The sequence below is a fragment of the Biomphalaria glabrata genome, chromosome 11, assembly GCF_947242115.1.
Source record: "Biomphalaria glabrata chromosome 11, xgBioGlab47.1, whole genome shotgun sequence".
In the NCBI taxonomy this organism is placed as follows: Eukaryota; Metazoa; Mollusca; class Gastropoda; family Planorbidae; genus Biomphalaria; species Biomphalaria glabrata.
In genome coordinates, this window is record NC_074721.1 from 3,093,809 (window position 1) to 3,109,281 (window position 15,473).

The following is a 15,473-nucleotide window of genomic DNA, read 5'->3' on the forward strand; positions in this document are numbered from 1 at the left end:
GGGGGGGGGGGGGGAGGGGGCTGTGGTAAAAAATTTGCAACAGGCTTGTACAGGTCAAATGATCGCATTATTTTGTCTAGTCCAATGAAACCAGGGCTATGAGGCGTTATTATAAACTGTGGGCAGAATTTTCTAGGGGCGGGATAGCAGAAAGACATGTGGCCGGATATGGCTCGCGGTCCGTAATTAAAGCACCACTGTCGTAATTGTTGCAAACGGGTTATCAAGATATCAGTAATTAGGTCATATGTTAATGAATAACCAAATCTTTTTTTTTTTTTTTTGTCTTATAGTCGAGTGTGTTTGGACTCGTGAACACTTGTTTCAACTCAACAATGACATGTACCTGACTATAGTGAAACTAAGTGTCGAACTGAGCGATACCAATGTCTCGTATTGCTTAATGCAATGCCAGGCCCTCAACGGAGAGTGCAACAGTATTCTCTTCAATACAGACACCAGACAGTGTAGCTTAGGTAATGTCTGCAGGGCTTAATATAAGGTAGCTTTTAGTTAGGATCAGTTTATGCAGTGTTTCTCAAACTATGTTCTGCGGAATCCTTAGTGTTCCGCGAGGCCTGAATAGCTGTTCCGCGAGCTACTGGAACAATTAACAGGACACCATGTGAATTAAAAATCTCCGAAAAAAAAATGGATTAAGTATTCTAATAGATGCTAAGAGTGTGAGAAGTGCTCCGTTAAAGGAAAAGGTTTAGGAAACACTGGGTTAATGTATGCTTTAAAAGTACTATACTGGACAATCTGGACTGGACAGTATTGTCCCTCGCTCTTCGAGTGTACTATACTGGACAATCTGGACTGGACAGTATTGTCCCTCGCTCTTCGAGTGTAGCCTACTATACTGGACAATCTAGACTAGACAGTATTGTCCCACATTCTTCGAGTGTACTATACTGGACTATCTTGACTGGACAGTATTGTCCCAGGTTCTTCCAGTGTACTATACTGGGCTATCTTGACTGGACAGTATTGTCCATCACTCTTCGAGTGTAGCCTACTATACTGGACAATCTGGACTGGACAGAATTGTTCCACATTCTTCGAGTGTACTATTCTGGACAATCTGGATTGGACAGTATTGTCCCACATTCTTCGAGTGTACTATACTGGACAGTATTGTCCCACATTCTTCGAGTGTACTATACTGGGCTATCTTGACTGGACAGTATTGTCCCAGGTTCTTTGAATGTACTATTCTGGGCATTATTGGCTTACGTTCTTCGAATGTACTATACTGGACAGTATTGTCTCACGTTCTTCGAGTGTACTATACTGGACAGTATTGTCTCACGTTCTTCGAGTGTACTATACTGGACAGTATTGTCTCACCTTCTTCGAGTGTACTATACTGGACAGTATTGTCTCACGTTCTTCGAGTGTACTATACTGGAAAGTATTGTCTCACGTTCTTCGAGTGTACTATAATGGACATTATTGTCTCACGTTCTTCGTGTGTACTATACTGGACATTATTGTCTCACGTTCTTTGAGTGTACTATACTGGACATCATGGGCGTAGCCAGGGGGGGGGGGTTCTTGGGGTTCAAACACCCCCCACCCCGAAATGAAATCCCCCCCCGATAAACCCCTCTTCAATATAAAAAAGCAAATTACACATTCAAAATTTTATGAGCGTAGCCAAAGGGGTTTTGAGTTTAAACCTCCCCCTCCAGTTTGGGTTTGGAGCTAAAAAGTACCTCTTCAATATAAAAAAAGCAAATTACACACTATAAAATCTATGAGCGTAGTCAAAGGGGTTTTCAGTTTAAATCCCCACCTCCAGATGTTTTTTTCTTTAAAGTTAAAAACCCCTCCAGATGGTTTTGAGTTTAAAATTCCCCTACAGAGTGTTTAGAGTTGAAAACCTCTCTCTTCAATATTATTTTAAAGCAAACTACAGTCACCAAACTCTATGATCGTAGCTAAATGGGGTTTTGAATTTAAAAAAAAAAAAAAAAAAAAAAACTCCAGAGATTTTTTAGTTTAAAACCCCTCAACAGATGACTTGACGAAAAAACTTTCCTTTTCGATATAAAATCTAAAGCAAAATACAGGCATGTAATTCCAAAAGCGTAGGCAAGAAAGGTTACAAATTTCTACCAGTGGCTTGGGCTCCATTAATAAAGTGTGAATAGTCTTGTGCCGAAATTGAAAAACATTAAATGTGGCTCAACAAAGATGGCTAAGACAGATTTTAGGAGTCAGTCATAGAGATCGGGTCTAAATCAAAGAAATCATATGCCGAACTGGGAGTCGAATCCTTAGTAAGGTTGTGACAGAGCGTCCCATGAGGTTTTGCGGGACATGTTCTCCGACAAAATGAATTACGCAAAATAAGAGTTGCGGAAACAGCTTTCCGGAAAATGCGCCCAACGGTGCGAGAGGGTCTAAGTCAGTCAGAATAGCACATTAGCTTTTTGAAATAAAACTTTTTAATAGCAAGATAATACACTGTAGATACCTCAGAATATGCATTTTGTTGACTTTCAATACCAGAAATAGTGCTCGGCGGCGGGGCTTCGCCCCGCGCTGGGTGAGCGCTGCGAACTCCCCCAGACCCCCTTGCTAGCAAGGGCGGGGAGTCTACAATAAACAATAAACGTCTTCCGAAAGGGTCAGAATGTAATAAAGATTAATTATGTACATACACACACATATAATTTTTTTCCGCGGGGTGGGGGGGGGGAAATCCCCCCAAAACCCCTCCCGAAAAAAAATCCTGGCTACGCCCATGCTATACATTATTGTCTCACGTTCTTTGAGTGTACTATACTGGACATTATTGTCTCACGTTCTTCGAGTGTACTATACTGGACAGTATTGTCTCACGTTCTTCGAGTGTACTATACTGGACAGTATTGCCTCACATTCTTCGAGTGTACTATACTGGACAGTATTGTCTCACGTTCTTTGAGTGTACTATACTGGACAGTATTGTCTCACGTTCTTCGTGCGTACTATACTGGACAGTATTGCCTCACGTTCTTCGTGCGTACTATACTGGACAGTATTGTCTCACGTTCTTCGTGCGTACTATACTGGACAGTATTGTCTCACGTTCTTCGTGCGTACTATACTGGACAGTATTGCCTCACGTTCTTCGTGTGTACTATACTGGACAGTATTGTCACACCTTCTTTAAGTGAAGTTGAATGTGATGCTTAACAAATTGTAGCCACAGCGGGTAGCTAGGCTTCAAACACCTTTTGCTAAGTAGCATTATAATGAAGTCATTGACCTATATTTCAACTAGTTAGGCTGCATTCCTGCCTTGAAGCTGCATTATTAATCTAAGCGGATGATTGTATAGGAAACGCAATGCAATTATCATTAAAAGAACAAGAGAAGCGCTGATATTGAGCATTGTCTTTTATTGTATAGACTACAGGCGTCATTTCAAAAGATAAAATAATTACGCCCTACGCGTTAATCTAGTCATACGTGTTGATTAGAGACATAAACTCTGCCTAGTCGTTGGTTTACCTGGCTAATTCAGGCAACCAGCTGCATTTCATCGCTATTGTTGCATTACGAGTATCTTCTGTGGATTAGATTAATTTAATCAAAGTGGATTCCTTGCAGTTTTGGTGTTGGTACATTTGTCCACTGCTAACACGATTGTAAGCCGTCACGCTAAAAATATTTGCCATACTATTGATATCTGAAAGTGTAATTAAATAGATACATACTTTTGGTGATCCATTTTTTGGGAAGCAAGCTTAAATGAGAACAGCGTAAAAGAGTTGCCCCAAGAAGCGCTGTAAAGATTAAAAAAAGGCGACATTTTGCCCTCACTGGCATAGAGGAATGCAGTAGGTGGTTTCCGAAAGAGACGGCTGGAGATCTCTTACAAAGGTCAAGGATCACTTGTCACACTCTTGAGACCCATAAAAAGAGACAGGCGCGGACAATGAAAGAATAACCAAACTGGTCTCCCCGCAGCTAACGGCTTTGTCCCCAAAATTGTTGCTCTTCTTCATCTTGCAAATTCATGGATGTTAGTATCATGTTACGTGGAACCTAGTTAGACACGGTTCTCGAAAACGGCTCTAACGATTTTCATAGATATTCGACAGTTGATGTATATCTTTGGGAAAAGACTTACTAGCTATTTGCCCACATTGGGAAAACCCTAGTTTGACCATTACAATTTTTGGAAATATTATCTTCTAAAATCAAATTTGGTCTTGAAAATCTTTATCTTGAAAAGCCAATTCAGCGGGTATTTCCGCATGTAGAGATGACTAAGTAACGAGACGTTTAGGAACACTTTGCGCACTGTCTTCTAAGCGGTACGTGACGTTTTGGCGCCGCCGTTTTGGCGCCGCCGTTTTGGCCCAGCCGTTTTGGCGACGGGACGTTTTCGCGCGAGATATCATTTGACGATAATTTAATAAGCACGTAGCTTTTTTTTAATGAACCCTTGAATTCCAGCGACTTAGGCAAATAACCATGGTGTCTATGTATACTTAACTTAAAGTATTTTGAGAAACATGGTACATGTATTATATTTTTACTAATTATTAGCAAGTGTTTGGTATGTATAGCTGGAGATACCATACAGTCATTAAATAAACCAATGTTAATGTAAACAAATAATTGCATCAATTTTTAGTCTTTCATCGTTTCATTTTGTTTTTAATTTTAAAGTAATATCTTAAAAAAAATTTTTGAAAATAAAAGTGTGCCTCTTAATAAACACACATACACAAGCCAAAATGTTTATTAAAGAAAATGATGTGAAAAACAAACACACATTTACATTTAGTACGTGAAAAATATGTCTTAACAGAAACACTCGTGTAAAACATAAATATGAATAATTCTTTTAAAAGAAATAATACAATAAACGTACATAATGTATTTCGCGCCAAAACGTCCCGTCGCCAAAACGGCTCGCGCCAAAACGACCTTCGCGCCACAACGGCGAGGCCAAAACGGCGTCGCCAAAACGTCCTGCTTCGCTTCTAAGATCTAGAGGTATTCCATCATTAGACTTTAAGAAACGGAGTAGATTTATACATTCGCTTATCCAGAAAACTTTTTGGGGGGAAGGGGGTACGGGGTGCGGGGTTAAAAATGTTTCATTTGTTTTAAATCTATTATACATTAGTAATTAGCTAGTTGTTTTTATATTTATATAGAATCAAAAGCAAAATTGAGCGATTGTAAAGGGGGGGGGGACTATTGACCTACGCTGGAATTTGGATTTAAGTGAGGAGGATTCGCACAACACGTCGACCTCACTCTCTCGCCCTAAAGCCCATCCTTTTCCGGAAGCAAGATTTGGTCAAGAGTTTGGGTGCAGTGGATGACCAGAGACTTTCTGTGTGTCTTGTCCTGCTCTAGAGTGCTCCACAGCACTGTGCTGGTATTTGCCTTTCTGTCCGATTTGTCTAGTTGTGTGACGTTACACACAGGCCGCCCAGTCCAGACTTCATATGCTAGGTTTGACAGAACCTCAGTGTACTGAGTGCCACGGACACGTCAAATACCCTCAACCTGGTTTAGCCGGCCAGTCAAATCCGTTTCCGGGGTGTGGCCGCTGCGCATGCTACAGCTTCTGGGAGACGCAGGTGAGAGCTGGGTACCGCGTGGGGACCAAGAGTGAGCCAAGCTACCCTCAAAAAAGAGGGTACGACTGCCTGTCCACTAGAGGTGCTACCCCTCCTAGATACCCCAAACACCCCTGTGATTAATAGACAAATGACTTATTTGTTTAATTAACAGTTGATTAGTTTGTTTATCTGAAAAATGACCATTTGTTTTCTTTTCCTACTAGGTTCAAAAATAGAGACTACAGCTACAGCCAGGGACACATCGACCTTCTTGCTGTACCATGCTAGAGCCTGCAACAAAACAGATGGATTTGAAAAGTTTGCAGACGACATGACAACAGCCTGCGTGTGGATATCCACGAATTCTCTTAGCTACGTATTGGCCTACAGAGACTGTCAATGTAATGACCATGTTCAAGTTATGTCACTGCAATGACCATAGTAACAAATATGACATAGCTAACATTTTTTTTATATCGGAGGCTCGGTGGCTGAGCGGTAAAGCGCTTGGCTTCTGAATCCCGTTGAAAACTTGGAATTTTTTAATTTCGGGATCTTGAGGCCTTCCCTGAGTCCACCCAGCTCTAATGGGTACCTGACATTAGCTGGGGAAAAGTAGAGACAGTTGGTCGTTATGCTTCCACACAACGCCCTATATAACCGTGGGCCAAAGAAATAGATGACCTTTACACCATCTGCCCCATAGATCGCAATGCCCTGAAATGGTCAAATGGAGCGCCGGAGTCGATCTTTACAATAAATAACCTATCTAGAAGTACTTCAAAATATATGCGAAAGCTGGTGGTCAGTGTGTTGCCTACTTAGGCAATCCTTGCTAAGATCTGTAATTAATTACATTATTTATTTTAAAATTACGGGCTACAAATGCGATACTTATGTATAATTGAACTATTCGAATCATGATTGCAAAGGGATTCTACTCTTGAAATATATTATTAAGCGAGTTTATTTGGTTCTATTTGTCTACGTTAGTGACTTGAGATTAACTTACCTTATTTTCGCGCATATAACCGAGACCAACCATTATAGAAGGCAGGGCCGATCCTAGTAATTGCGGGTCCCTATGCGAATCGGATTGCGTGGAGTTTAGTCAGGGTAAGATTTTAATATTTGAAAATACATTCGTCTTTACAATAAATTGTTATTAAATGAAAGCTGACAATGTCGTTTTTTTTTTCTTTTAATCACGCGTAAAATTGGCACACCAAAATACACTTTTGTCTATTTTTTCAGGAGATTTTTTGAGTTAGATTTTTAATTTCAGGATATTTCCATGACTTTTTTATTTCCAGCAGCCCCTGGAAAATCAGGAATCCGAGGAAAACCTGCTATTATATATAAGTTATAATGTTTTAATTTAATAAGTTCCACCTAGAATTAGTGCGGGGCCCACTGCGACCGAATAGGTTGCCGTGGCCTAGGTCCTGCCCTGATAGAAGGCATGAGCTTTTACCTGCAACGTCACACTCTGTAGGCAGATTAGACTATTACATTATTAGCTCGTTGCCACGTCACAGGTCTGGTCGATTTTTTTTTCCCACTTACTTTGTAATTTGTGCGGGGTATACGCGTGTGCGGTTTATGTGAGCGAAAATACGGTAAATTGTTACAAGAGACTAGATCTAAATCTAATATTTTTTCTTCAGAATGAAGATTATTAGCTGAATCCGTGAAGACCAGAAAGCAAAGTAAATCTATATCTCCACACACAATGCTGAGATCCTACAGTAATTTTCCTTTTTTTTTTTATATCGCTAAATTAAATTAAAGGAGATTTTTAAATGTGGAACTCTACTCTCACCATTGACATTATTATTTATGGCAGTCCTATCTGGTTAATGGGACCACATCGGGACTCGTTTTAGGTCCTAATAACCGGCCGACCCGATTAAATGGGTTTGACAGTATAATATAATTTGTGTCGATACTTTTCAAATTTTGTTCGATTAAGCAGCTGTTCCGAATAACCAGAGTTCCAATGAATTGTATTTCGATGTATTTTTCAAGAAACGTCTGTACTTTCTTAGATTAACAAGGAAGTGCTCTCAACACAATTGATGTAGAACAATAACTGCTTAGAATAGAAGCAAAATTGAATAATAATAATAATACACCTTCAAGGCCCTTAACATTCCTAGGAACATCCTCGTTGCCTGTCAGAGGGCGGTACTGCTGCAGACCTGCCACATCACCAGAAAATTCCTCAGTGGAAACTGTTAAAAGGGACAACGATGAATTTTGTTTCTCTTTAGCGAAACTCGACCCTGGCAGCGCCAGAGAAGGACTACTCGTTCATTTCTAACATAATAATAATAAGGCTTGTATTCGTGTCCGAAGATTACGGAGGAGTGCAGTATCTCATGTGGCCACAAAGTCCTAGTTGTGACCTAATTAAAGAAACTTTAAATTCATTTTACGTTCCCCATCTCTTTGTTACTGAATGTAATCATGTAATCAGCAGGAGGATTGGCCTCTACATTTACCATCGTTTACATAGAAAACTAGATTGTTCTAATTCTCCATCGTGAACATTGAACTATGAATCGATCGAAAGATCAGTTAATTCAACCACTCGCTCGTATGGGCAGGGTTTAATCCACGAAAGTGGAGTGAGGCAAAAAAACAGAAATGGAAAAGTGGTTTGAGTGCTGGGACAAGTCCCAAAAAGCCCGTGGAGTCTGGGAGCGCATGAGGCGCCCTGACCGCACTTCCCCGTGGTGGAGGCTGTCCAGGCCTGAGCAAGCTATTATAGCACAGTGCAGGACAGGCCACTGTCCTGTTGGCTCATATTTCTCGCGGCTATGGCCAAATTTTGATTCACGGTGCCCCCGCTGCGGGGAAGAAGAGGAAACCGTGCCTCATATTCTGTTTGACTGCCCCAGACTTGCAGATCTCCGTCTCGACAGGTCTGGGAAACCCAAAATTCTCGACCTGTATGGCGACATTTATGCACTACGCAAGACAGCAGGGTTTCTGTCCAGGGCTTTTGCAAGAGAGGATTTGAGCCTCTCAAGCCCTCACTCTAATGGAGTTTGATGATGATGATGATGAATTCTGAATCGTGGAGGAGAAGCTTCAAAACCTTATTTCTTTCGAATTTTCTAAACTTCTCAATCTTCATTATTCCCATACTTCAGGCGGCTTCTGTTGATGTGTGTTTTATATAGGTTGCACCACTCGGTGTTTGGGAGTAACATCCCTTGTAACTGTTGTTGTCAACCAAGATGGCGTTAGATTAAACAGCTGATTTCATGTCTTATAATTTATATCCAGAGTCTTGTTATTATTCGTTCATGATAATCAACATGGTGGCAGCGGTAACAAGATTTATAGTTAGATTTATAGCAGTGGTATAAATCTAGTTAAATCAAAAAAAAAAAAAAAGAATATCAAAATGAGAGAGCTGGAGGTCACTAACAAGGGCCGAAGGATACACATTTGAGATCAAAAGAAAATCCAATGTCGAGGACAGACGTAGACGATGAAAAGAAAATGTAAATCGACCAGCGGATGACAATGGTTATGCCTGCGCTGTACGTGGAAAAATATGTGGGTCGCAGCGGAAACATTCTTTAATAATCTTCGGACTGGAAGACAAGCCTTATTATTATTTATTATATTATCTTATCTTATATAATACAGACGTTACTTCAAAAAAAGAAGATGATTACGTCCTACGCGTCATGCATTCAGTCATGCATATTAACCAATGACTTAAATTCTGCCAAGTCACTGGTTTTCCTGGCTAGCTCAGGCAACCCATTCCATGCTCTAATTGCACTAGGGAAGAAGGAGTATTTGTACAAATTTGTCCTAGCATATGGGACGAGGAATGTGTCTTTATCTTTGTGTCTTTCAGAGTATTTTATTAAATTTTGTTTTTGTATTTGAAGATTATGGTTCAGTGTTTTATGTCTAATTGCTACTTTACTTTTAAGTCTTCTGTCCCGAAGGCTTTAGTGATTTTACTAAAGGTGTTACTCCAGGCAAATGTGAATATTCGTTTGTTATGAATCTCACTGCTCTATTTTGTATCTGTTCCAGTTTCTTAATGTTTTCTTGAGTTGAGGGTGCCCAAATGGAGGATGCATATTCTATTATTGGCCTAACCAAGGTTAAGTAACATTTTATGATTTATAGTTGAGCGTTGTTTTTTGTTTCGTTATAAATACATCTATAAGTTTGAAGTTTTTATTCCACAGACAGGAAGTCTCATCTGTTTGCCCCAAGAGACGTGAACAAGTTTAATTTGTTCGATCACGTGATGTTCAGCTACAACACCACTCTGTGGGTTGGTTTGGATGACTCTGAGGAGGAAGGCGTCTTCAGGCTGGCAGACGATGGCTCCATATTGAACCCAATTCTTTATCCGGCAATGTTCAAAACAGGTCAGTGCTGTAATATATAAGAAGAGACAATGTGTTTCCATGTAAGAGTGACATTATAATTCTCCCATTTCCCATTCTCGGATGAAGTTCAAACTTTACACAATATTTCATTGAGCCTGGATGAATCAATCAAAAAAAAATTAAATAATTCATTAATTAATTTTCGGTGATTAATTATTTTGCTAAATATTGAAATAAGGGAAATAAATGCTACTTAATGAGAGATGCGCATGTGGTTACGGATTTAATCCCCATAATACGTTTGGACACGTTTTATACTTCCACTTCTCACGTTGAAATTCTGCATAATTATTCATAGTAGATGTAAATATACGAATCAATTAAAAAACAAAACAATTAATTGATCCTTTAGTACTAGTTAATTAGTTTTGTTTCATATAGCAGAAAGGGAGCTAAACCCTGCCATTTTAAGATGAATTGCAGTAATTAGTGGTTCTTTCCCTTAGAAATGCTTCTTTTTTTTAAAGTATTATTTTTTATATTACTAGTTACAAAGCCTTAATCAACTCACTTTGTCTGTCATTCTGCATGGTAAATCGTTTGTACACCTTATTTCTCTTACGCTCAATCTCTCTGACCTGACCACACCTTCAGCTCATATCAGGAACACTATAATTTGTGTTGACTTTCATAGTTGTATGATGGGTACATTCTCTCTGGCTGTGATTACCATCTTTATAAGTCTTCGTTCCTTAAACGTTTTCATTCTTTACACATGCGTCTATAAGTGCGAGTGGAATTTAAAACTGATGCGCATCTAACACAGAAATTAAGACGTTACGAATTCAATGGAAATGGCGAAGTCCACAGAGCTTCAACAGCTATCAAGTTAAAACACAGAATGGGACACAGTCGAGTCACAGTCGCAAAACGATGTTGTCCCTCTCGAAAAAAAAACAAACTATATGCCAACTTTCAATAACCTGAAAATCCCTGCACTATCTATGCAGGGCTGATATAGACTTGATAAGGTCCTGAGCTATTAAAGATATGGGGCCCCCTTTTAATGTTATTTTTTGCGTTTGCTCTTTTTTCCAAAATGATTGAAAATATCACTGTAGCCATTTTTTTTTCCTGGGAGCCGTGGATGAGGGTTGGTGGGGTTCCAATCTATCGGGAAATGTAAGCTAGAGCTTATGTTGCATCTAGTTTAATTCAACACGGTAGCTATGGTAACACGACGCCACCAGCGTTCAAAGTTCTTCATGTTTGGTGCAGCGTTACGTTCAATAGGTGCACGCCAGTATTTTATTGTACTAAGTTTTTTCATATTTTCTATGTTTTTTTACTCTTTTTTTTTTTTTAACATTTTGTGATAACGAAACAACAATGTAGTATTATTTTTATTTCTATTATATTTAAAGCAATGGTCTTTGTAAGATATTTGTTGTTAAAATGTGTTAAAGATTTTTTTTCTTCTTTTTGAAAGATTTTTTTTTTCTTCTTTTTGACCCACCTTTCAGGTCAACCTGACAATGGCAACAACAGCGAGGACTTCGTCTTCTATTATCCAGGCACCAGGCGATTTAATGACGTCAACGCACGCACAACTGCCAGATATGTTTGTGAAATATCCATTTTTGTATAAAACTATTTTCTATGAGTTGTTTGATTGCTGGTTTTGTAACTAGTACTGCTAGTAACCGATGCAGGTGAATTCAAGAACGACTTGGTTAAATAAAACTTTATGTAACTTTTAGTAGCAATATATACACAGATTTGACTTGGGAAGTAGATGTATGGAGAAAGAAAGAAAACTTATACAGGCGACATGATATCACGAGGATGGGTGAACTCCGCCTTTATTAGAAACAAATAAAACCTTATTTCAAGGCTAAAAATGACGCGCCCATTTTCAAGAAAGAGCGATTGAAAAATAAAATAAAGTGAAACATGGTCGTACTTTCACCACAGCTTGGCCTTTGATGATAAGTTATCAGCGGCATGATCATAATTCTTCTAATCGCACTTCTATCTCTCAAAAGATTTCCTCTACTTGCACCACACCTTGGCCTTTGATGATAAGTTATCAGCGGCATGATCATTAGTTTATTCTAATCGCACTTCTATCTCTCAAATGATTTTTTACTACTTCCACCAAACCTTGGCCTTCGATCCGGATAATATTATGATATTACAACCCCCACATCCAATAGAAGCGCTATAGCTAAGTACACACCCAGATTTACAATATAATATATAAGATTTCTCATTAAGAAAACAAAGTGGAAGCGGAAACACTATAAACGCATTAGTAACAAGTCATAAAATGTCAAAAAGCATTCTACATAATCATATTTATTTATGAAATATTTAATTGGGGATGAAGTGACCGGGGGATGAAGTAACTGGGGGATGAAGTGACCGGGGGACGAAATGACTGGGGATGAAGTGACCGGGGGATGAAGTGACCAGGGGATGAAATGACTGGGGATGAAGTGACCGGGGGATGACGTGACCGGGGATGAAGTGACCAGGGGATGAAGTGACCGGGGGATGACGTGACCGGGGATGAAATGACCGGTCACCAACATGATATAGTGGGAAATAAAAAAAAATCAAGAGAGGCAACTCACAATCAAGGGAGACAACAAAAGCATTCAACGATAGACCTTATTTAGAGCTGTGAGAGAGAAAGAGAGAGAGAAAGAAAGAGTTTTATGATATAGAACGAAATTAATGTGTCTTTTCCATTACGTTTCTCTCGCTGTTACACCTTTGCGTTGTTAAGAAAAGAAATAAATTTGATTAATTATTTCAAACAATTTATTGTGTTTTTTTTTAATTTGCTTTTGTTTCTATAAGATTGCTTAGAATAAAAAAAAAGGCATGTCTTTGAGTCTGAAGATTAATGAGGAATGCGGCATTTCTCGTGGCTACGCAGCTACAGCTGTCCCCATCTGTTAAGAGTACTTATCCTCGACCTTTTCTATGATGATTTTCATTTCTAAACATTTTTAAAACTAGATGTAGAAAAACTAGGTCCAGTGGACAACGACTTTGCCTGCCTCAGAAGTCAAAAAATATGTAGGTCGCAACTGGGTTCACGTAGTCACGTAAAACACATTTAAATCTCATCTTCGGAATCGAAGACATGGCCATTATTATATCTGCTCATATTTGTCTTGGAGATAGAGAGAAATGGCCATTATTATATCTGCTCATATTTGTCTCGGAGATAGAGAGAAATGGCCATTATTATATCTGCTCATATTTGTCTTGGAGAGAGTGAGAGAGAGAGAGATGGCCATTATTATATCTGATCATATTTGTCTTGGAGAGAGTGAGAGAGAGAGAGATGGCCATTATTATATCTGATCATATTTGTCTTGGATAGAGAGAGAGAGATGGCCATTATTATATCTGATCATATTTGTCTTGGAGAGAGTGAGAGAGAGAGAGAGATGGCCATTATTATATCTAATCATATTTGTCTTGGAGATAGAGAGAGAGAGATGGCCATTATTATATCTGCTCATATTTATCTTGGAGATAGAGAGAAATGGCCATTATTATATCTGCTCATATTTGTCTTGGAGAGAGAGAGAGAGAGAGAGATGGTGGCCATTATCATATCTGATCATATGTGTCTTGGAGAAAGAGAGAGAGATGGCCATTATTATATCTGATCATATTTGTCTTGGAGAGAGTGAGAGAGAGAGAGAGATGGCCATTATTATATCTAATCATATTTGTCTTGGAGATAGAGAGAGAGAGAGATGGCCATTATTATATCTGATCATATTTGTCTTGGAGATAGAGAGAGAGAGATGGCCATTATTATATCAGATCATATTTGTCTTGGAGATAGAGAGAGAGAGATGGCCATTATTATATCTGATCATATTTGTCTTGGAGAGAGAGAGAGAGAGATGGTCATTATAATATCTGCTCATATTTGTCTTGGAGAGAGAGAGAGAGAGAGATGGTGGCCATTATCATATCTGATCATATTTGTCTTGGAGAGAGAGAGAGAGATGGCCATTATTATATCTGATCATATTTGTCTTGGAGAGAGAGAGAGAGAGAGAGAGAGAGAGAGAGAGAGATGGCCATTATTATATCTGATCATATTTGTCTTGGAGAAAGTGAGAGAGAGAGAGAGAGATGGCCATTATTATATCTGATCATATTTGTCTTGGAGAGAGAGAGAGAGAGAGAGATGGCCTTTATTATATCTGCTCATATTTGTCTCGAAGAGAGAGAGAGAGAGATGGCCATTATTATATCTGATCATATTTGTCTTGGAGAGAGAGAGAGAGATAGCCATTATTATATCAGATCATATTTGTCTTGGAGAGAGAGAGAGAGAGATGGCCATTATTATATCAGATCATATTTGTCTTGGAGAGAGAGAGAGAGAGAGAGAGAGATGGCCATTATTATATCTGCTCATATTTGTCTTGGAGAGAGAGAGAAATGGCCATTATTATATCTGATCATATTTGTCTTGGAGAGAGAGAGAGAGAGAGAGAGAGAGAGAGATGGCCATTATTATATCTGATCATATTTGTCTTGGAGAGAGTGAGAGAGAGAGAGAGATGGCCATTATTATATCAGATCATATTTGTCTTGGAGAGAGTGAGAGAGAGAGAGAGAGAGATGGCCATTATTATATCTGATCATATTTGTCTTGAAGAGAGAGAGAGAGAGAGAGATGGCCATAATTATATCTGATCATATTTGTCTTGGAGAGAGAGAGAGAGAGATGGCCATTATTATATCAGATCATATTTGTCTTGGAGAGAGTGAGAGAGAGAGAGATGGCCATTATTATATCTGATCATATTTGTCTTGGAGAGAGAGAGAGAGAGAGAGAGAGAGAAATGGCCATTATTATATCAGATCATATTTGTCTTGGAGAGAGAGAGAGAGAGAGATGGCCATTATTATATCAGATCATATTTGTCTTGGAGAGAGAGAGAGAGAGAGAGAGATGGCCATTATTATATCAGATCATATTTGTCTTGGAGAGAGAGAGAGAGAGATGGCCATTATTATATCAGATCTTATCTCTGTTGGAGGGGGAGAGAGAGAGAGAGAGAGATGGCCAATCTGATCACATTTGTATTGTATAGAGAAGAGAGAGAGAAGGCCAATATTATATCTAATCATATTTCTATTAGAGGGAGAGAGAGAGAGATGGCCAATATTATATTTGATCATATTTGTCTTGGAGACAAAAATTCAACCAAAAAAATTCAAGAATAGCATGACAAGCAATGACTAGACAATCACTACTTTCTAGAATTAATGGGCGATCTTATTCAATAAGAATGTAATCCGGGATGTGTGTGTGTGTGTGTCTTTGTATTACATTCGAGACAAGTTCAATGACGTCATTCGGCGAATTGTTTAAAACTCTCCAAGGAGACAGTTTCGTTTATATAAACATCACGTGAAACAGCTGTTTTTTTTTTCTTTTCTTCCCATTCGTAATAAAAAAAAACCCCAGCTCTAATAG

General features: G+C 38.9%; 1 protein-coding gene across 1 annotated transcript; it reads left to right on the forward strand.

Annotated features, from left to right (window-relative positions):
* Nucleotides 1–207: 207 nt before the first annotated feature.
* On the forward strand, nucleotides 208–12,728 carry LOC129928996 (uncharacterized). The gene is made up of 4 exons (XM_056045635.1): nucleotides 208–476; nucleotides 5,804–5,980; nucleotides 9,803–9,988; nucleotides 11,473–12,728. The coding sequence occupies exons 1-4, from the start codon at nucleotides 248–250 to the stop codon at nucleotides 11,595–11,597; spliced, it is 717 nt and encodes a 238-aa protein (XP_055901610.1). The 5' UTR covers nucleotides 208–247; the 3' UTR covers nucleotides 11,598–12,728.
* Nucleotides 12,729–15,473: the final 2,745 nt, after the last annotated feature.